The following is a 22,926-nucleotide window of genomic DNA, read 5'->3' on the forward strand; positions in this document are numbered from 1 at the left end:
GTGTGGAACCTGTGCGTGTTACACTTGCTGAAGCCATCAGTGGTATTTACTCTGACTGATCATTGGTACACTGAACATTGGTTCTCTTGCTTGAAGAGAGCTACCTTTTACATTTCCACTTTGCACCCCAAATTATTATTGATGTTAAAAAATAACTGGTTAGAGTATATAAGATGAGGTATAACGATGATCTTCCTGGCGTCTGCGGTTTAGGTCAAGGATCTGACTTTGTCGGCATCCTCCTCTTAGAGCAGGGGTGGGCAAACTTTTTGACTCGTGGGCCGCATTGTTTATGTAAGAAAATGTATTTTTTTTTATTGTTATCTGTAAAAGTGTCATGCAATCTGCTATATGTGCACTTTGAGATCATTTCTTTGAAGTAAAATGCGTTATAAGTAAAAGTATTATTATTTTATAATAATTTATTATTATATAATAATATAATATTATAACATATATTATATTATATATAATAATGTATTATTATTATATCATACAATATAATTTTTATTTATTTATTATGTAGTTATTATTATTATTATTAATTTAGCGCTATATATATTTGATGTAAAATGCATTATAAATTAAATTGATTATTGTTATTGTTAATAATAATAACAATAATATATAATATATTATTATTATTATTTTATAAAAAAAATTTTTATTATATAATATAATATTATAATGTATATAATATTATTATATATAATAATGTATTATTATTCTTATATAATAATAATTATTATTTATTTATTCATTATGTATTTATTATTATTAATTAAGCACTATATGTGCACTTTGAGATCATTTATTTGATGTAAAGTGCATTATAAATTAAATTGATTGTATTAATTGATTATATTATTATATAATAATAAACTATTATAAAATAATAATAATATATTATTATTATTAATCATAATAATAATATATAATATATTATTATTATTTTATAATAATTTATTATAATAATTATAATAATATATATCATATATTATTATTATGATTAATAATAACAACAATAATAATAATTATTAATAATAATAACAATAATTATTGTTATTATTATTAATCATAATAATCATATATAATATATTATTATTGTTTTATAATAATTTATTATTATATAATAATATAATATTATAAATATTATTATTATATATAATAATGTATTATTCTTATATAATACTTATTTGTTTATTATGTATTTATTATTATTAATTAAGCGCTATATGTGCACTTTGAGATCATTTATTTGATGTAAAGTGCAGTATAAATTAAATTGATTATTATTAATAATAATAATTTGTATTATAATATTGTATATTATATTATAATTATTATTATTTTATAATAATATGTTATTATAGAATAATAATGTAATATTATAATATATATGTTGAGTTTAAATGAAATACTTTTGGAAAGAACGGACGGGCCGTATTCAAACACTTGGTGGGCCGGATGTGGCTCCCGGGCCGCAGTTTGCTTGCCCCTGTCTTAGAGGCAATAATGCAAACAAATCTGTCTCGTCCATGCAGTTAAATCTTGGACTAAATCTTTGAGAGGAGTTTGACTTGAAACGCTACCTCCACCGCCACTGCTTAAAACCAAAATGGCCGACGTGCTGTGTGTTTTCAGGCTGTGGTCCTTGAGACTTTTTTTGTGCGTCTTGTCTTGTCATGATTTTTTTTTTATGCATTGGAGCGCTAATAATAATCATCTTATAGAATGGCTCTTCCAGTTATCCACGGAGACACTTTTCCATTGTTTCTCCCTTTCCAGGGCTGACAGGAAGAGGAGTTTGGCCGTTTGACAAACAGTCCGACGGCCGCTTGTTGTCTTGTCTTGTCCCCTCGCTGTGACGTCACTTTCCACGGCAGAAAATAACAAGTGTGCCTCTTGGCATGAACAGACTGGAGGCCGCATTTACTCGACCATTGGACTGGAATCCATTTATTAATATTTCAGGCTTTGTTAATTTCCCACTTGACAACTAAATAATCTTGACTCTCTCTTATGCACTAATAATATTTTGGACTATGTCAGAGTTTACACATATGTACATGAAACGACTGTACTGTACAAAACGTCCAGATGAATAACACTTAGATGATGCTGCTGTCCGTCTACAGTTAATCTTTCTATCACTGTGAACCTGTGAGGTCATTAAGGTAGCATCATAGCACTTGAATGTCTCTGCAGTGACTTGTGCATGCTTTATGTGTGTGTGTGTGTGTGTGTGTTTGACGGGTATGGATGAAATATCGGAGCGAACGCAAGTACTTCTATTTGTTATTCCACGGCCAAGTTAAATGAATATAAACATACCGGATGTCTTACTTTGTAACTGCTGGTTCGAAAAACGACAACAACAAAAATCCACTTGACTGTTTTAAAGTTTCATTTCTTTACTGAGAACCTAAACAATAAAAACTTCGACCAAACTACTGAGCTCTTGTGTATTTTTTCCACATAAATTAAGTTAAATAAGAGTGAGTGAATAATACAACTAGTTGTGTACATACAGTATCGGGAAATGTGTAGCTTAAAGTCACAATAAGTAACAGTTCTTGGTAATATTGAAGCAAAAGCAATGAAGTCTGTAAAATTAAATAATTAAAAATAAAAAAAATAAAAAAATTGTTAACTATAATGATGAAAATGGTAATATTAATGATGATTATAATGATGGTAATAATGATAAAGATTATAACAATTATGATAATAATAATAATATTACAATGACAGTGGCATGAACATGATTATATCTTGCAAAAAGATGTAGGCATTTATAAGCTTTTGCTTCATCCTACTCCTTTTGGGCTTGTGATCAGATAGTTGAATACAAATGTAAATAATGGAAAGTTATATTTTGATTGATGTAAGAAATGCACTGTAATGTTTCATATATTTGCCAAAATAAAAAAAATAAAATAAAAAAATATTGATGAGAGACATAATCAAATGTAAATATTTACTGCGGTTAATTGGTTCCGGACCCCACCGCTATAAAGGATGCAACTAAAAAATAGATATTTTTGTATTTATGGCATAGAAATCCTGTAAGTTTTTAAACATTAGAGTCCTCTAGGCATGAAATAACACCCCTATAGTCACCTTTACATTTGTATTACCCAATATAGTAGAAATAATCAGAAAAATAAGACATATTAGACGTAAATAATGTTTTTTGTGTGTTTCCCTGGACAGCATACTCCCTGTGGTGGCTATTGTCTCATCAATGGCAGTTTTAAATGGTTATACATTTATTACTCAATATAGGAGACAATAAGAGGAAATAAACCATGTAGGAAGTAAATAAACACACACATTGGGTCTGTAGCTGATGTGTGGTGTAACATAATAATTTCTATTTTTTCATTCTCAAAAGCAATTCATTCATTCATTCATTTTCTACCGTTTATCCTCACGAGGGTCGCGGGGGTGTTGGAATAGGTGCAGATTCTGGAAGATCTAGTAGCTGCTCTATAGGAGTCCACAACCCAATACAAAGGGTAAAAAAAATGAGCATTTGGAATGTGGGAGGAGCCAATCACAGGGCACATTTAGACAAACAACCATTCACACTCATTCATACTTATGGACAATTTGGAGTCGCCAATTAACCTAGCATGTTTTTGGAATGTGGGAGGAGCCAATCACAGGGCACATTTAGACAAACAACCATTCACACTCACATTCATACCTATGGACAATTTGGAGTCGCCAATTAACCTAGCATGTTTTTGGAATGTGGGAGGAAACCGGAGTACCCGGAGAAAACCCACGCATGCACGGGGAGAACATGCCAACTCCACACAGAGATGGCCGAGGGTGGAATTGATATGATATGAATGAATGTAGTAGGCATTAGAAAATCCAAAAAAACAAATAAGGAACAGCTAGGAGATCCGGGTTCAATTCCACCCTCGGCCATCTCTGTGTGGAGTTTGCATGTTCTCCCCGTGCATGCGTGGATTTTCTCCGGGTACTCCGGTTTCCTCCCACATTCCAAATGCTCATTTTTTGACCCTTTGTTTTGGGTTGTGGACTCCTATAGAGCAGCTACTAGATCTTTCAGAATCTGCACCTATTCCAGCTGTATTTCCTTGGATTTGTGCTTCCCAAGGCTGCATGGTGGAATAGTGGTTAGCGCGCAGGCCTCACATCTTGGAGACCTGACTTCAATTCCACCCTCGGCCATCTCTGTGTGGAGCATGTTCTTCTTGTGCATGCGCGGGTTTTCTCCGGGTACTCCGGTTTCCTCCCACATTCCAAAAACATGCTAGGTTAATTAGCGACTCCAAATTGACCATAGGTATGAATGTGAGTGTGAATGGTTGTTTGTCTATATGTGCCCTGTGATTGGCTGGCCACCAGTCCAGGGTGGGGACCCTCGTGGGGACAAGCGGTAGAAAATGAATGAATGATTTTGGTTGGTTTGTTGTGCTTTGGATGTTTTTCATGTTGGAAATAAAGAAGCTGTTAACTGGGCGGGAGCTAACTAATTGCTACCAGCAGTGATGAATACTTACTTTTTTGGAAAAACCTATGTATATACGTTCTTCTTCTACTGCTGCTCTAGTCAATAGTTGGCTTTGTGTGCTGCAAAGGTAGGTACATGGCTAAGGGGAATGGACTGGGTACCTTGCACCATGAAATAAAAGGAAATGGACAGATTTATGATTATAAATTAATGACAGGTAATGTGAATATTTATTTTAACTCCTATTCTTGCCCTATTGTATAAAATGTGTAAGATATTTTTTTTGTAAAAAAAATAAATAAATGAGAAAAAAAATGAAGCCCCCCTAAAATAGGCCTAATGACACCACTGGTGAAGCTAAAAGCTAATAGCGTCGCCATTCCACTTCCATCTACTGTAAAGCAGCCAGAGCTTTTTGTCTCAGGTACTTTTCCAAACAGTAGACAGCCACAGAGTCCAAGTCGGTATCGAACTTGTTAGCAAAGAGGTGGTGCTGCTCCAACATCCACTGCAGGTCCCCTGCACCATAAACACATATGGCCCTCACGTGGGTGCCATGACACTCGGGGTACACGGCGTCCGCCGAAGCCCGTGCGCCCTCGTGCCACTCCCACTTGACCAGTCGCGCTATAGCGTTGATATCGCTCATGTCGTACTTAGTGTTGGTCCATGTGGATCCAGGGATACCGGGGATCCTTTGAATGGTCGCCCATAGGAACTCATCGGGACTGTAGGTGTCCGCGGCCCAGTCGATCAGCGCCTGGACACGTTTGTCCTCCAGGACGCTTTGGACATAAGCTCGGGTGACCACGATGTAAGCGTTGCCGGAAAGAATGGAGAGGTTGAAGGGCGCTGGATCCTTTGGCTTTCCCACGTCCTGTGACAGGAACACTGGAGTTAGTGAAATGGGAACGCTTAGATTCTTTTGGGGGAGGCAAAAGCTGCGGCACAGATTTTCCCAGTATCTCACAAAAGCGTGTACTGTCCCAGACCAGACACAACCACGATAAGAGAATTTCCACAAAGTACATACAAAATAAATAAATTGAATATTTTTGTACTTATGGGAATGAAATAGTATTTTAGTTCATGAAGTTACTTCATTTAGCTATTTTATGCTTGAAAATGCTTAATATAGACCAGGGGTCTCAAACAAGCGGCCCGCGGGCCAAATGTGGCACACAGGACACTAGTTTGAGGCCCCCGCCTTGATATGAAAGTTTAATGTTAGTGCGGCCGCCGCAAGTTTGATATGGATGCTGTATGGTATCATGTACCCAGAAAAAATTATTACGTTTGATTAATGTTCATGTTAAAGGTTAAATAACTGTTAATAGTTATCCTCCCTATCCGTGTGGAAGTGGTAAGTTTTTGGCTATTTAAGTTTAAAGGAAATTTAACTTGAAGGCTACGGTTTAGGTCGCTAGCTCTCTAGTTTGCGAGTTAGCATGTGTCTCAAGACCCTGCAGTTGCGCAATATGTTGTAAATAAAAAGAGTATAAATGTGACTATAGTCGTGTTTTGTCATGTCTACAGGGCTCTAATAATGCTTTGTTCATTTTAATCTGAAAAAAATAATTTGTCTACCCACCAACTATATGTGGTTTCTTAACTTTTTATTATTTGCCGTTTTATTATTATTATTATATTTATTTATTTATTACTGATTGATTGATTTTCTTTATTCTTGATTTGTTTATTTATTTTTCATCTTATTTTGTGTAGAAAAATAAAAATTAAGATATTTGAGAACAGTGGAATGTTTTATCAGAGCTTTTATTGTAGAAAATCGGAACCAAAGCAAAGTTTATTAATTTTTCTGTTTTTAATAAATGCGTTTTTTGGGGTTTTTTTGGAAAACCTGATGCGGCCCAGTCTCACCCAGACCTTAGCTCTAGTGGCCCCCAAGTAAATTGAGTTTGAGACCCCTGATATAGACCAAACATAAGTTAAATTTGCTTAAATATGCTTTCAAAAATGTATTTTTACTAATAATAGGCCCCACAGCGCTATGCTAATTGCAGCTGCGGCCCACCAGTTGAGAACGTAAACCCATACCTTCATGTGTCCATCAACTATCTGATGAACTTTCTCCACCCTCCACATCTTACTCTTGGGCATCTTCTCCGACTCCAGGCTGTTGGCTCCGTTGAGCGAGCGGAGGGCCCTCACCATCTCCAAGTTGGTCTTGAGAGGAAAGTCCTGTCCGCAGAGGTTAATGAAGTACTTCCACGTGGCGCTGGCGTTGAACAGGTCCGCCATGCAGTTGAGGTCGGCCTGGACGCGGGACCAGCTGGCGTAGACCACGCTCTCAGAGCGGCTCGCCAGGAAGATGTTTGGGAAGCAGGAGATGATGGAGGTGATGGCCGAGAGAACAGACGCGGAGGCTTTTTTGTCCACGTGGACACAGTAGATGTTTTGAGGTGCGTAGATGGCTCGCAGCAGACGTTCGAAATTCTGCACCTATTGGATGTGCAAGTAATTATGACTCATATTCAACATCACTACATTTCCCATCATGCAACACATTTATTTAAGAAGGTTATTAATTAATTCATTCATTTTCTACCGCTTATTCTCAGGGTGCTGGAGCCTATCCCAGCTGTCTTCGGGTGAGAGGCGGGGAACACCCTGGACTGGTGGCCAGCCAATCACAGGGCACATATAGACAAACAACCATTCACACTCACATTCATACCTATGGACAATTTGGAGTCGCCAATTAACCTAGCATGTTTTTGGAATGTGGGAGGAAACCGGAGTACCCGGAGAAAACCCACGCATGCACGGGGAGAACATGCAAACTCCACACACGCAATGTGGTGTAAACAAAGAATAATATAAATGTAAGGGTGACTATAGGGATGTTATTTCATGTCTACGGGGCTCTAATAATGGTAAAAATCCTATTTAGAGAGTCATAGACAGGCTTTCCATGCTCTAGCTATGAGAATATTCGATTTTATTCCTGTGATCTTTACATAAATATGACTTTTTTCCATTAGTATTGTTTATTTTGACTTTATTCCTGTGATCTTCACATAATTATGACTTTTTTTCCATTGGTATTGTTTATTTTGACTTTATTCCTGTGATCTTCACATAATTATGACTTTTTTTCCATTAATATTGTTTATTTTGACTTTATTCCTGTGATCTTCACATATTTATGATTTTTTTCCCATTACTAATGTTTATTTTGATTTTATTCTTGTGACATTATAACCTTTTACACAACCTAATTTTTCTAAAATTGCATCGTTGTTTTGTTTCTTATACTTAAAAAAATAATGTATTTTTACTTTAATACGCATGCACGGGGAGAACATGCAAACTCCACACAGAGATGGCCGAGGGTGGAATTGAACTCGGGTCTTCTAGCTGTGAGGCCTGCGCGCTAACCACTCACTCCATGCAGCATCACTTGTTATCGTGTTATTGCTAAATGTGCTATTTAGCAGTAAAAAAAATTAATTGTGCGATGCCAGTTTTTGGCTTGGTTCTGTGTAACAGGCTAGCTTGTTTCTATACAATGTTTGGCTGGATGAAAACTGGGACAAAATGTCATCAAATTGACATTGAAAACGCAATCATACGAAACCCAGGGATAGACAGAAATGGCCGAGGGTGGGATTGAACTCGGGTCTCCTAGCTGTGAGGCCTGAGCAGGTTATCTAATTAAAAACATGTTAATGAAACCAATAAATATTCCTGTTAAATCAGATTAAATATTCCAATTAAATCAGGAAATGTGCCCTGTGATTGGTTGTCCACCAGTCCAGGGTGTACCCCGCCTCTCACCCGAAGACAGCTGGGATAGGCTCCAGCACCCCCCCCGCACCCCCCCGTGAGGAAAAAAGGGGTAGAAAATGAATGAATGAATGAGTACTCATATAAATATAAGGCATTGACAATATGCATTCAAAAGTAGTGATGATGTGTAATATTCTATACTGGGCACTGGATGTCAGTAATGTTCCAGACACACAAGCACCAGCCGTTAGAGCAGCCTCTTATTGCAGGTTTGAATGATCGCACAATATTTCTACATGGGCTGCTGTTGCTGCCATAACCCACGCCGGGCTAAAACTCAACTCTGAATCCCCAATGTCACTTCCTGTTTTTCCTTCACTCAGCTCCCATCGCATTCATACCTATGGACAATTTGGAGTCTCCAATTAACCGAGCATGTTTTTGGAATGTGAGAGGAAACCGGAGTACCCGGAGAAAATCCACGCATGCACGGGGAGAACATGCAAACTCCACACAGAGATGGCCGAGGGTGGACTCGAACCCTGGTCCTCCTAGCTGTGAGGTCTGTGCGCTAACCACTTGACCTCTGTGCCGTCCCCTCATACATCATAACCATAAATGCAGCACATATGCAGCAGAAATCCCTAATAATAATAATAATATAATGAATCCATACCAGGGTCAAGTATAATAAAAACATGTATTGTACTGAGCAGCCAGGACACAAGTGTGCTTTTGCTGCAGATACTGTATTGGGTAATAGGTGTTATTTCATTATAGATGGAATACTTTCAGAGTTAGAGCCTAGAAAACTTGTTTAGGATGGTCTTAATATGGTTTTTAACATCGTTAGAGCCCTCTAGACATGAAATAACACCCCTATAACCGTCCTTCCACTCCATCGATAAATAAGAAATCCTAATTTGAGGAAATTCACTTATCACGGGGGGGTCTGAAACCAATTACCTGCAATAAAGGAAGGATTTTGGCATTTACAGGAGGATGATAACCATAGAGGCGGCTATGGAACTTATCACAATGCAGCAAAACACGTGTCCTGGCTGCTCAGTACAATACATGTTTTTATTATGCTTGACCCTGGTATGGGATAGCTGCTGCATATATGTGTGTTTTGCATTTTTATTGTTTGTATGAGGGGGCGGCACGGCGGTCAAGTGGTTAGCGCACAGACCTCACAGCTAGGAGGACCAGGGTTCGATTCCACCCTTGGCCATCTCTGTGTGGAGTTTGCATGTTCTCCCAGTGCATGCGTGGGTTTTCTCTGGGTACTCCGGTTTCCTCCCACATTCCAAAAACATGCTAGGTTAATTGGCGACTCCAAATTGTCCATAGGTATGAATGTGAGTGTGAATGGTTGTTTGTCTATATGTGCCCTGTGATTGGCTGGCCACCAGTCCAGGGTGTACCCCGCCTCTCACCCGAAGACAGCTGGGATAGGCTCCAGCACCCCCCGCCACCCTCGCTAGGTAGAAAATGAATGTATGAGGGTCATACCTTATGATGCACCACCATGGAGTAAGCCAGTGGGAAGTCCTCCTCTTCCTGGCTCAACGGGAATGTTATATATTTCCTGCTTGACTTGAATTTCCTGCAATATTCAATAAATGACAAAGTACCATAAATGCTCCAATTAACTCTTCTTCTCAGTCTAAGCACCAGGACAAACAGCATTTGTACTAAAAGCTGTGGCTGTAAGCAACCCCCTGATGTAGTTTCATTAGGCACTGTTCTGGTGTATCACAAAATTCCGTAGACGGAGCCAACGGTCCCAAGTGCCCAGCAGGTACCTATCCCAGCTGACTTCAAGAGAGGCGGGGTACAAGGCAGGGTTTTATTCAATATAGAATCAAACTTGGAGGGGCCCCAAAGACTTGTGGGCCCCAAATGCCCAAATACGCCTCTATGTACAGGTCCAGTATATCATATAATAAGACTAGGGGTATGTGTGACAGTGTTGCCAGATGTTTTGCAAGAGAAATAAGCCCAAAATAACAAAGAACTTGGGAATTAGCAAAAAAATATATAAGCGAACCTGGCAACACTTGAAGTGTGTGTCTCTATTATCTTTTATTTTCGATGATTATGTCTATTTTTGGGGCGGCACGGCGGTCTAGTGGTTAGCATGCAGACCTCACAGCTAGGAGACCAGGGTTCAATTCCACCCTCGGTCATCTCTGTGTGGAGTTTGCATGTTCTCCCCGTGCATGCGTGGGTTTTCTCCGGGTACTCCGGTTTCCTCCCACATTCCAAATGCTCATTTTTTGACCCTTTGTATTTGGTTTTGGACTCCTATAGAGCAGCTACTAGATCTTCCAGAATCTGCACCTATTCCAGCTGTATTTCCTTGGATTTGTGCTTCCCAAGGCTGCACGGGGGTCGAGTGGTTAGCGCGCAGACCTCACAGCTAGGAGACCAGGGTTCAATTCCACCCTCGGCCATCTCTGTGTAGAGTTGGCATGTTCTCCCCGTGCAAGCATGGGTTTTCTCCGGGTACTCCGGTTTCCTCCCACATTCCGAAAACATGCTAGGTTAATTGGCCACTCCAAATTGTCCATAGGTATGAATGTGAGTGTGAATGGTTGTTTGTCTATATGTGCCCTGTGATTGGCTGGCCACCAGTCCAGGGTGTACCCCACCTCTCGCCCGAAGACAGCTGAGGTAGGCTCCAGCAAAAAGCGGTAGAAAATGAATGAATGAATGAATGTATGAATGTGAGTGTGAATGGTTGTTTGTCTATTTGTCTGGCTGGCGACCAGTCCAGGGTGTACCCCGCCTCTCGCCCGAAGACCGCTGGGATAGGCTGCAGCACCCCCCGCGACCTTCGTGAGGAAAAAGCGGTAGAAAATAAATGAATGTCTATTTTTGGGAAATACTCATGTAAGGGTGCTATTCCATATCTAGAGGGATGTTATAATGTTGGAAGCTAGAAGGTTGTCATTGGGTTTTCTATGAATAAAGTTATTTGATTTGTAAATGTCAATACTGTCAATAGGGAATGACTGTACTTGTTAATAAGTCACCATGTGGTAGAAGAGAGCTGCATTATCCTTTCCACTTCCTTATTGCCTTTCCAGTACATGCAACATGTAAATAACAGCAGTATAATGATATAGTAAATATATGTGTAAACACACCTGCAGTCTTTAGTAGCAGTGGTGTAAAACTCATCAGGGATGTTGACCCTCTTGCGGAAGTCCTTCGTAATGGTCAGCAACTTGGCTTGCTCCAGCATGTCCCGCTCTCCCTGCAGGATGGCCGAGCAGTTGCAGACCTTCTCCGGGTTGTCGTCCTCATCCGTGTAGTCCAACCAGCCGTACCTGAGAGAGGAGCTGGGATTCCAGCCCATCTTGGGGCTGCCGAGTATAGAAAGCATCCACAGTGATGCCAGAAGGAGAGCCAGCTTCAGCAACAGGCGACAGCATCTCTTTCGTCTCATTGCTGGAGGGCCAGCAAGCCGACAAGACGCTCAGGCGCTCTCTCCAGGGGGGCAATGTCCAATGCAGGTTTGAGCCTGCACAGAGGAGATTTGCGGGGACTTCTTTATGGTTGATTGGTCACCTAGGAACCAGATAACAAGATACGAGCACACCCATTTGCTGATCAAACACGCTTTAAAAGGTGCAGACAAGCCCACAACAAAGTCCATGTTTGTTTATAGCCCATACTGACATTTTTTAACTTATTACTGGCAATACCACCGACGAATGTTACATTCAAGGCATGATATAGGTGCAATCCATCCCATTGATGGCTCACATAAAAGGAAGTTGGCGGGTCATTAAAATGTTGCCACAAGTGTGGCAATCCTTTTTCTTTTATCTTCCCATCAGAAATGAAGCTTTTTGTAACCATTTCTTACAACAAACTATTATTTTTTCAATACTTAAAGTGAATTTTGCTTCATATCATGCAAGGGAGTCAATTGATACCAAACACTTCTATTGAATATAGAAAATTATTTAAAAATTATTAGTTATTTGACTTACTTAAGCAGAATTTTAGATTTTATATGTTCTGGGGAAAAAATGTTCTTATTAGGAAAACAATTTTACAATTGAACTAATATTCTAATAATCACATTTAATTTAATTTAATTCCACAACACTCTAATGGTGCTTTCATAACATAAAAGAGAAATATTTAAATATAGAAAATTATTAAAAAATTATAAGTTATTTGACTTACTTAAGCAGGATTTTAGATTTTAGATGTTCTGGGGAAAAAAATCGTTCTTATTAGGAAAACAATTTCACTATTGAACTAATAATCTAATAATCACATTTAATTTAATTTAATTTAATTCCACAACACTCTAATGGTGCTTTCATAACATAAAAGAGAAATATTTAAATATAGAAAATTATTAAAAAATTATAAGTTATTTGACTTACTTAAGCAGGATTTTAGATTTTAGATGTTCTGGGGAAAAAAATCGTTCTTATTAGGAAAACAATTTCACTATTGAACTAATAATCTAATAATCACATTTAATTTAATGTAATTTAATTCCACAACACTTTTAATGGTGCTTTCATAACATAAAAGAGAAATATTTAAATATAGAAAATTATTTAAAAAATATTAGTTATTTGACTTACTTAAACAGAATTTTAGATTTTATATGTTCTGGGAAAACAATCGTTATTAGGAAAACAATTGAACAATTGAACTAATAGTCTAATAATCACATTTTATTTAATTTAATTCCACAACACTTTTAATGGTGCTTTCATAACATAAAAAAGAAATATTTAAATATAGAAAATTATTTAAAAATTATGAGTTATTTGACTTACTTAAGCAGAATTTTAGATTTTATATGTTCTGGGAAAAAATCGTTCTTATTAGGAAAACAATTTCAAAATTGAACTAATAATCTAATAATCACATATAATTTAATTTAATTTAATTCCACAACACTTTTAATGGTGCTTTCATAACATAAAAGAGAAATATTTAAATCTAGAAAATTATTTCAAAATTATTAGTTATTTGACTCACTTAAGCAGAATTTTAGATTTTATGTGTTCTGGGAAAAAAAATTCTTATTAGGAAAACAATTTCACAATTGAACTAATAATCTAATAATCACATTTTATTTCATTTAATTCCACAACACTTTTAATGGTGCTTTCATAACATAAAAGAGAAATATTTAAATATAGAAAATTATTTAAAAATTATTAGTTATTTGACTTACTTAAGCAGAATTTTAGATTTTATATGTTCTGGGGATAAAAATTCTTATTAGGAAAACAATTTCACAATTGAACTAATAATCTAATAATCACATTTTATTTCATTTAATTCCACAACACTTTTAATGGTGCTTTCATAACATAAAAGAGAAATATTTAAATATAGAAAATTATTTAAAAATTATTAGTTATTTGACTTACTTAAGCAGAATTTTAGATTTTATATGTTCTGGGAAAAAAACGTTCTTATTAGGAAAACAATTTCACAATTGAACTAATAATCTAATAATCACATTTTATTTAATTTAATTCCACAACACTTTTAATGGTGCTTTCATAACATAAAAGAGAAATATTTAAATAGACAAATCATGTAATCATTAAAAATAATAAAAATAAATACAAATGTAATTAAAAATAAATTCAAATATAATTTCAAATTGACTTGAAAGTTATCCGATTCAAATGTTTTAAATTATTTAGCATTTAAATGAATATTTTTTACATTTTGAATCATTTATTTCGCTTCATATTAACAGTATTTAATTTTAGTTTTTTTTTTTTAAATTTCTATTTATATTAATCAATACAATATAGTATTGTGTATTTTCTATACTACTTGAAAACGAGAACAAAAAGACTTGTGTTGCCCCCTTGTGGGTAAACGAGTGAAAGAAAATTTTTTTGATTTTAATATGTATGACGTTTTCCAAATTGTGACGTCACATAATAAGCATGACTCGCTTTGTAAAGTGGTATGGTCCTGTGGCGATGCTGTGACGTCACTTCTACGTCACTTACGGTTTTGCTTTCCTTGCACTTAGATGTGTTTGTATCATGACGAATCATGGAGTTAGAGTGATCGATACATTACTGGGCTTACGGAAGTACTAGTGTAATAACTTTTATGGCAATGGACGTAGCAGCGTAATAAATAATGGAAGCGATGTAGCTTGGACTTGCCAGTCGTTTTCCCCGCCCACTACGCTACGTCACGTGACGTCGGGGGGTAAAACACTTGTGAGCTGAGAATGTAAACATGGTGGCAGGTACATGAGAAGCGGTCCAAAATGGTCTTCGAAAGCGTCGTTGTAGACGTCCTCAACAGATTCCTGGGGGACTACGTTGTCAACCTTGACAGCTCGCAGCTTAAACTCGGCATATGGGGAGGTAAAAAACACTTATTTTTACTATTATTTCAATTGGGGCTAAGCTAGCCAGCTAGCTAGCTAGCTTACGTCAAGCTTGACATTGGCCGCCATGCGCCACAGAGGAGCGACTTCAGCTGTCAGTGTGAGTTCGTTGCTCAACAAAATCAATCAAATGTGTACAACATGTCTTGGACAATGGTACCGAATTATGTATTATGGCTTAAATAGTCCGCTTTTTGAATTTCTCACAGCTACTTGCATTGAATCAACGCCCATTTCCAGTGCAAAGCTGCATGTAGCCTGACTGGTGCGAGTTTCGCAGCGATTAAGTTGACGGTCACACCCTTTCCTACAGACAATTTGTTGTATTTATTTTACAGACGTCTCCAAAAAGTCATACAAACAGGGCGTGTGAGGTTGTTTCCAATATTCGCTTATTCTTTCACATGAGAAAACTCTTTCACAACCGTCTATTCGATTGATGATTTTAGAGTTCCAGGACAGTGCTTCTCAAAAATTCTCAAAAATTACTTTGGGCCTTCATCCTTGTGTTTTTAAGAATTACATATTTGTTTAAGCTCATGTCAAAAGCCTACTTGTTGTAGCTGTTTTTGTTTTTTATGTGACATACGCATTCTTGTCAAAACACTAGTCAAAGATCCTATATGAATCAGAATCAGAAAAGGGTTTATTGCCAGGTATGATCAAACACATACTAGGAATTTGTTTTGGTATAGTAGGTGCATACACATCTATTAAAAAAGAATGAAAAATACAAAAATATACAGAATAACAGTATAAATATACGTACACAGTCTGTTTTTTGTTTGTTATTCCGGAAGTGCAGTCTGATTCCAAACTGGGCGTTAATGTAACGCATATAGTGAAAGTGTCAAAGTGGCAGAATGAGGCCTTGTTGATGAGGCTGACAGCAGACGGGAAGAAACTGTTCTTGTGTTCTCGTGGAGGACCACTATGCTGTTTGTAGGACTTACTTAAAAAACTGCAGGGCAAAGAATAGCTACATGACAGGCGAGTTGTGCTGTCGTTTTTGGAGCACCTGCTCCAAAAATGCTACTCAAAGATCCTCTAAATCAGGAATTCCCAACAAGTGGTACGTGAGCCGATTTAATTTCCAACATGATAAGTCAATATTCTCAGTCATTTCATGTTAATAATAATAATAATAATACATATTATTTGTATAGCGCTTTTCAAAATACTCAAATACACTTTACAGAAGTATTTAGTTGAATAAAAGCAAGTAAAACAGAGTAAAAGATACATTAAAATACAACATTCATTCGTTAATACACAGTTAAAACATGAGTAAAAGCGGGGCGGGACACAGCAGTCCGATATAAAAAGTTAGATATTAAAAACAGATTTAAAGAGGTGGGTTTTTAGTTGTTTTTTGAAACTGGGAAGGTCAGGGCAAGCACGGAGTGAATGGGGCAAAGAGGGCAGCGATGGAGAAAGCTCTGTCTCCCCAGGTTCGGAGCTTGGTCTTACACGGGAGTGCCAGGAGGTTGGAGTCTGAGGAGCGAAGGGGACGTGGGGGATTGTCTGGATGGAGCAGTTCTGTGAGATATGGGGGGGGGGTCAGATCATGGAGGGCTTTGTAGGTGATGAGAAGAATTTTGAAGTGAATGCGTTGGGGAATGGGAAGCCAGTGGAGGTTTTGGAGGACAGGGGTAATGTGTTGACGGGAGCGGGTGGAGGTGAGGAGGCGGTTAAGTCCGAAAGTTAAATGGGACTTGTGTGCTGCCACCTGTCCGCCATCTTTGTAGGTGTGCTGTTTTGTGTACTTGGAAGTTTGCATGGTAACAATCAGTTATATTAAATTTGTTTTTTTCACATTATAGGTGACGCTGTGCTTACAAATCTTGAAATTAAGGAAAATGCATTGGTAAGTTGCACACATACTGTGAATGCATGTACAAAAAAAATAACATGTTTTTTTATGTTCAGAGTCAACTTGACATTCCCTTTAAAGTAAGAGCTGGACACATAGGTAAGATATTTCAGTGTGTTGCTCCTCATGTTGGACATTTGTCTTGTTGTGGATGAATATCACGTAATTTATTGTGCTAGGACGTCTGGAGCTCAAGATTCCATGGAAGAACCTTTACACCCAATCAGTGGAGGCCACACTGGATGGCGTCTTCCTGCTCATAGTCCCGACGGCAAGTAAGTATGCAGTCCGTGTCCTTTGTTATACGATGTAACTATGAAGACTGCATCAGCAAAGTAGTTGATGCATCATGGTGTCTGCAGGTATCAAATACGACCAGGAAAAGGAGGAGAAGCAGCTTCAGGAGGCACGTCAAAGGGAACTGCAGAGAATCGAGGAGACAAAGCTGAAAGCGGCTGAAATAGGTGAGTGTCTAAACGGGCTGCAGCGGGGGGAACAAAAGTTCAAGAAATGTACTCTAGTCAATAGTCATCTTTTGTATTCTGTTAATTTGACAGGGAACCCTTTGCTCCACAAGCAGGACACTTTTGTGGAAAAGCTCGTCACTCAGGTCATCAAAAATCTCCAAGTGAAGATCTCAAACATCCATGTTCGCTATGAGGATGACGTGAGTGACGCTGTCGCCATTGCATAGACACACGGGTGTTTAAAGTGCGACCTGCAGCCTGTTTTTAATCATCAAAATTGTGTTGGAAAATTGTGTTGTAGCATATATGCTACATTATGTGGACATTTAGGCGAAAATAACAAAAAAGTAAGTGAAAGGCCTTGAATTGACTCTGCAAATATGTTGCAGTGCCTAGGAAAATATTCCATTCCTAACAGTGGAGTGAAAAATATCTTCCTCCTCAGGTGACCAATCCATTATGTCCTTTGTCCTTTGGTGTGTCTCTGGGCAACCTCAGCCTCCAGGTAATGTCACATGACGTCCATTCTGTTCTGTTTTATGTGCAGCACACGATATACTAACCTTTCTTTGTCCCCGTAGACCTCAGATGAGAACTGGAACCCTTGTCTTTTGGATGAGCATGCCAGGCTTTTCTACAAGGTAACACGGTTCTTGTCGTTTGCTGCCATGGCTGCATGAGTGATTATCAGGATGCACACTTCTAATTGCATGCATGTTTCCTTCCTCTCAGTTGGTTAAACTAGATAAACTGTTTGCCTACTGGAACGTCGACTCTGTCCTCTTCTCCAATCACAGTCCGGATGAGGCCTTGGTGAGTAACTTTAGTTTTATTTATTTATTTTTGTTTCTTTAATGTTTTTGTTCGCCTACCTGGATTCACACACTCCATGTGTGGATAAGGAACATGAAGTGTAGCTCCCCTCTCTATTCTGATCTATTCATAGGGGTGTCTCCAGAGAAGCATGGACCTCGGGGGGCCTCTTCCTTCCAGCCATGATTTCAGTGAGTGTCAGCCCCATTTTCACATTTTCACCAACAAAATGAAACACAATTCAAGTGTCAAGATTTGAATGACAGCATAGCCGATGACACATGGAGGGCAAATTTTAACTCACACAGTTCAGTGCCAAATGTGACAATTGTCAATAGTTTGTGGTTTTACATTTGTAAATAAATTATTTTCACGTAAAGCAATTTTTTTTTTGTCTTTATGTTGTGGCATAGTTTTAGATTTTAATTTTGGCTAAAGGGCTGCACGGCGGTCAAGTGGTTAGCACGCAGACCTGACAGCTAGGAGACCTGAGTTCAATCCCACCCTTAGCCATCTCTGTGTGGAGTTTGCAAATTACTAACCAGTCGTTAATCAAGTGTCATCCCCAAAAAGTAACCAACCTTTGTCTCTTAACCCCCCCCCCATCCCAGCTAGTATACAGTAAGAAATATTAAAAGTAGTTTTTCATCCTCCTAACTTTCCCCAGCAGATGATCGCAACACGTCATCTTGAATCTGCTGCTTTCAAGTCCAATTGTTTCCTATAGTGGCTTTAACAGCTTTGCACCACCTACCAATCGTATTTTAACACTTTTATATTTATACTTATATTTAAAGGGGACCTATTATGCTCATTTTTTGACCCTTTGTATTGGGTTATGGACTCCTATAGAGCAGCTACTAGATCTTCCAGAATCTGCACCTATTCCAGCTGTATTTCCTTGGATTTGTGCTTCCCAAGGCTGCACGGTGGAATAGTGGTTAGCGCGCAGGCCTCACATCTTGGAGACCTGACTTCAATTCCACCCTCGGCCATCTCTGTGTGGAGTTTGCATGTTCTCCCTGTGCATGCGTGGGTTTTCTCCGGGTACTCCGGTTTCCTCCCACATACCAAAAACATGCTAGGTTATAATTGACGACTCCAAATGTGAGTGTGAATGGTTGTTTGTCTATATGTGCCCTGTGATTGGCTGGCCACCAGTCCAGGGTGTACCCCGCCTCTTGCCTGAAGACAGCTGGGATAGGCTCCAGCACCCCCCGCAGCCCTTGTGAAGATAAGCGGTAGAAAATGAATGAATGAATTTTGGCTAAATACTCTCATCTGAAGTGAGCTGGGATACAAGTTTTAAGCACGCTTTTTTTTCCCCATTCTGTTTTGTTTTACTGCTGCAGTTTTTCGTCCAATCTCAGCGGATGCTAAACTTTGCATGAATCCCAGGTGTGAAGTGGACTTCTCATCCCCTAAAATGGATCTCATTGTCAATCTCAGTGAGGTGGCTATTGAACTTAACAGGCCCCAGGTAGGATGTGTGTAACGCCACTGTGTATTGTTAGTAGTAGTAGTAGTAATGGCTGTGTTGATTCCCCCCTCAGTACATCAGCATCCTGGAGCTACTAGGCTCAGTGGACATGATGTCCCGTAACCTGCCATATAGGAAGTACAGACCCGAGGTCTTTGTTCACAATAATGCCAACTTATGGTGAGACCCTGTTTAGCACATTCATTTTCATTGCATATCTTCCTGCTATTATTATTATTGTTTTGTTTTTTTTTTTTAAAGGTGGAAGTACATCCTCACGAGTGTCATGGAGGTGGATGTCAAGCCTCGGCTGCACATGTGGTCATGGGACCACATTCAGCGGCACCGTAGGATGGTGAAGCGCTATCGCGAGTTCTACAAGGTCAAGATCACAAGCAAGAAACCCAGTGAGGAGATATGCAAGGAGCTAGAGGTGGGCCTAGTATCTCCTGATATTACAGTATGTGATCATTTTGGATGCTAGCTTAACTGGAGACTGTAAATTGTCCATAGGTATGAATGTGAGTATGAAGGGTTGTTTGTCTATATGTGCCCTGTGATTTGCTGGCAACTGGATGTATCCCACCTCTCGCCCCAAGACTGCTGGGATAGACTCCAGCATACTGACCACCTAGTGTGGACAAGCGGTATAGTAAATGTTAAAAACAACCACATTTTTGTGAGAAAATGCCCAACTTTCCAGGTTTTCTCACAAAAAAGAAAAAAGTCATTATTTTGAGAAGAAATGTGTATACAAGCAGTGGAGTGAGTGCCAAACAGCAAATAGGCGAGGATCTATTGTAGCATTTCTGCTACAGGAGAAGTGTTGAATATGTTTCCTGTTTTTTGTTCTCAGGAGCTTGAGAAAAAAATGGATATTTTTAACATCACACTGGCAAGACAGCAGGCTGAAGTGGAGGTACAGTGAGATCTTAACGCTGGTGCATCTTCACTGAAACATATGGCTGCATAATAATTGTATTAACTACATGTAGTAGTAGCAGTATTACACAGCACTTCTTATTTCTACACAGGCAAGCAAGGCAGGGCTGCATATTTTTCGGCCGGGCTTGAAAATGGAAGAAGAGGAGTCTCAAGGTTGGATCAGCTGGATGTGGAACTGGGGAGCATCGCCTGAGACCCAAACACCAGAGCCCAAATCTGGAGGTACAGTCGGTTAATGAGCTGGGTGCTGTGCGTGCGACAAGAGCGCTCTTGATTACATGTTAATTTTTCAGAATATGTCAATATTACTGTATTATGTCACTACCTCACTCAATCTAATTTTTTCACAAAGAAATGAAGAATTAATTGCTGTTTTCTGGTAGACCCGAGTTCGAATCCACCCTTTGGCATCTCTGTGTGGAGTTTGCATGTTCTCCCCGTGCATGTGTGGGTTTTCTCCGGATACTCCGCTTTCCTCCCACATTCCAAAAACATGCTAGGTTAATTGGTCACTCCAAATTGTCCATAGGTATGAATGTGAGTGTGAATGGTTGTTTGTCTATATGTGCTGTGATTGGCTGGCCACCAGTCCAGGGTGTCCCCCGCCTTTTGCCTGAAGTCAGCTGGGATAGGCTCCAGCATGACCACGACCCTTGTGAGGATAAGCGGTGGAAAATGAATGAATGAATGGTTGACTATGCCGTATTAGTAAATGTAAAGACGAGACGTTTATGAACTGTCATCGTCACTGGCCACTTGGTGTCAATAATAATAATGCTATGCTATGCTATGCTATGCTATGCTATGCTATGCTATGCTATGCTATGCTATGCTATGCTATGCTATGCTATGCTATGCTATGCTATGCTATGCTAGATTATACTATCAATAGACCTGATTGCCTACATCAGGATTTTATTGTTTTCTAATTGTTGGGTGGGGAAGAAGGACAAAGCCACTAAGTTACCACTTCTACACAGAATGGAGGATAACATTTTTTTCCCACTATGTCATGTCCAGAATGCTACATATGACTTGTCTTTTAATGTTTTATGACTAATAACAGGTCATAGTCAAAAGTGATTCATTTTTGTTGGAGAGTGATGTTCAAAAGTCAATGTAGCACAGGGCGACCGTACCGTATTAATATTAATGTTCTTATTATATGTTCTGTTTCCACATAGCCTTTGATGAGCTGTTAACCGCAGAAGAAAAAGCAAAGCTCTACACTGCCATCGGATACAGCGAGACTGCTGCTAATTCCAATTTCCCAAAGGATGTGAGTGTCTCTTTCAACACCATCTAAATAGCTTTTTACTGATTGATTCCCTTGCTCCTCACCCACATGTTGCACACGATGCCGCCTTTTACCTTTGACCCCTATTTTTGAAAAATGACATTTTTTTATGTATTTTTGCTCCGTTTTCAATGGTAAGCCAAATGGAGCGCTGCAGTATATACAGTGGAGCCTTGGTCAGTGTCATTGATTCCTTCCGAGGGCCCGACTCTAAGTGAAACAGATGGGAACTGAATCTATTTATTTCATCTTCATCTCTTTCCTGTTTGCCTTTTGCTCAATTTGTGTCACGTTGTGTGTTCCATGTGGATACCAGATATTGTTACAGCACTATTACTCATTACTTCCTCAGTAACTACTCTAAATGAATGTGCATTAGTTCCTCAGTAACTACTCTATTCATTAGTTGTTAATTAGTTCCTCAGTAACTATTCTAAATGTATGTGCCTTAGTTCCTCAGTAACTACGCTACTCATTAGTTGTTCATGAGTTCCTCAGTAACTACTCTAAATTTATGGGCCTCAGTTCCTCAGTAACTACTCTACTCATTAGTTGTTCATTACTTCCTCAGTAACTACTCTACTCATTAGTTCTTCATTAGTTCCTCAGTAACTACTCTAAATGTATGTGCCTCAGTTCCTCAGTAACTACTCTACTCATTAGTTGTTCATTAGTTCCTCAGTAACTATTGTAAATGTATGTGCCTTAGTTCCTCAGTAACTACTCTACTCATTAGTTGTTCATTAGTTCCTCAGTAACTATTCTAAATGTATGTGCCTTAGTTCTTCAGTAACTACTCTACTCATTAGTTGTTCATTAGTTCCTCGGTAACTACTCTAAATTTATGGGCCTCAGTTCCTCAGTAACTACTCTACTCATTAGTAGTTCATTACTTCCTCAGTAACTACTCTACTCATTAGTTCTTCATTAGTTCCTCAGTAACAACTCTAAATGTATGTGCCTCAGTTCCTCAGTAACTACTCTACTCATTAGTTGTTCATTAGTTCCTCAGTAACTATTCTAAATGTATGTGCCTTAGTTCCTCAGTAACTACTATACTCATAGTTGTTAATTAGTTCCTCAGTAACTACTCTAAATTTATGTGCCTCAGTTCCTCAGTAACTACTCTACTCATTAGTTGTTCATTACTTCCTCAGTAACTACTCTACTCATTAGTCCTTCATTAGTTCCTCAGTAACAACTCTAAATGCATGTGCCTCAGTTCCTCAGTAACTACTCTAAATGTATGTGCCTCAGTTCCCCAGTTCCTACTCTACTCGTGAGTTGTTCATGAGTTCCTCAGTAACTATTCTAAATGTATGTTCCTTAGTTCCCCAGTAACTACTCAGTAGTTGTTCATTAGTTCCTCAGTAACTACTCTAAATGTATATACC

The 22,926-nt window shown here is 38.5% G+C and overlaps 3 protein-coding genes across 12 annotated transcripts in view; 2 read left to right on the forward strand and 1 right to left on the reverse strand.

Annotated features, from left to right (window-relative positions):
- The window catches only part of LOC131127991 (protein prune homolog 2-like), a 47,825-nt gene extending 45,139 nt beyond the window's left edge, over nt 1–2,686 (forward strand). For 2 of the 4 annotated variants that reach the window (XM_058070443.1, XM_058070442.1), the window contains exon 19: nt 1,789–2,686. Coding sequence is in view for 3 of the 4 variants with exons in the window: in XM_058070442.1 (XP_057926425.1) it covers nt 1,789–1,819 (31 nt within the window). In the remaining variant the exon portion in view is untranslated. The remainder of the gene's footprint in view (nt 1–1,788) is intronic. The other 2 variants (XM_058070444.1, XM_058070441.1) reach the window with 2 other exon arrangements.
- Nucleotides 2,687–4,883: 2,197 nt separating this feature from the next.
- Nucleotides 4,884–11,702, reverse strand: LOC131127787 (beta-1,3-galactosyl-O-glycosyl-glycoprotein beta-1,6-N-acetylglucosaminyltransferase-like). The gene is made up of 4 exons (XM_058070026.1): nt 11,401–11,702; nt 9,761–9,854; nt 6,551–6,955; nt 4,884–5,369 (listed from the first exon to the last, which is right to left on the reverse strand). The coding sequence occupies exons 1-4, from the start codon at nt 11,700–11,702 to the stop codon at nt 4,884–4,886; spliced, it is 1,287 nt and encodes a 428-aa protein (XP_057926009.1).
- A 2,638-nt stretch (nt 11,703–14,340) lies between these two features.
- vps13a (vacuolar protein sorting 13 homolog A) overlaps nt 14,341–22,926 on the forward strand; it is a 63,285-nt gene continuing 54,699 nt past the window's right edge. For 2 of the 7 annotated variants that reach the window (XM_058070440.1, XM_058070436.1), the window contains exons 1-16: nt 14,343–14,634; nt 16,481–16,524; nt 16,587–16,629; nt 16,710–16,805; nt 16,893–16,994; nt 17,088–17,197; nt 17,443–17,502; nt 17,579–17,638; nt 17,730–17,810; nt 17,944–18,001; nt 19,163–19,290; nt 19,364–19,470; nt 19,552–19,723; nt 20,147–20,209; nt 20,325–20,457; nt 21,420–21,514. In XM_058070440.1, coding sequence (XP_057926423.1) covers nt 14,535–14,634; nt 16,481–16,524; nt 16,587–16,629; nt 16,710–16,805; nt 16,893–16,994; nt 17,088–17,197; nt 17,443–17,502; nt 17,579–17,638; nt 17,730–17,810; nt 17,944–18,001; nt 19,163–19,290; nt 19,364–19,470; nt 19,552–19,723; nt 20,147–20,209; nt 20,325–20,457; nt 21,420–21,514 — 1,452 coding nt within the window. In that variant the 5' untranslated portion in view covers nt 14,343–14,534. Of the gene's footprint in view, nt 14,635–16,480; nt 16,525–16,586; nt 16,630–16,709; nt 16,806–16,892; nt 17,198–17,442; nt 17,503–17,578; nt 17,639–17,729; nt 17,811–17,943; nt 18,002–19,162; nt 19,291–19,363; nt 19,471–19,551; nt 19,724–20,146; nt 20,210–20,324; nt 20,458–21,419; nt 21,515–22,926 lie in introns of all 7 variants that reach the window. The other 5 variants (XM_058070434.1, XM_058070433.1, XM_058070439.1 and 2 more) reach the window with 4 other exon arrangements.

Source organism: Doryrhamphus excisus, chromosome 4 (assembly GCF_030265055.1).
Source record: "Doryrhamphus excisus isolate RoL2022-K1 chromosome 4, RoL_Dexc_1.0, whole genome shotgun sequence".
NCBI lineage: Eukaryota > Metazoa > Chordata > Actinopteri > Syngnathiformes > Syngnathidae > Doryrhamphus > Doryrhamphus excisus.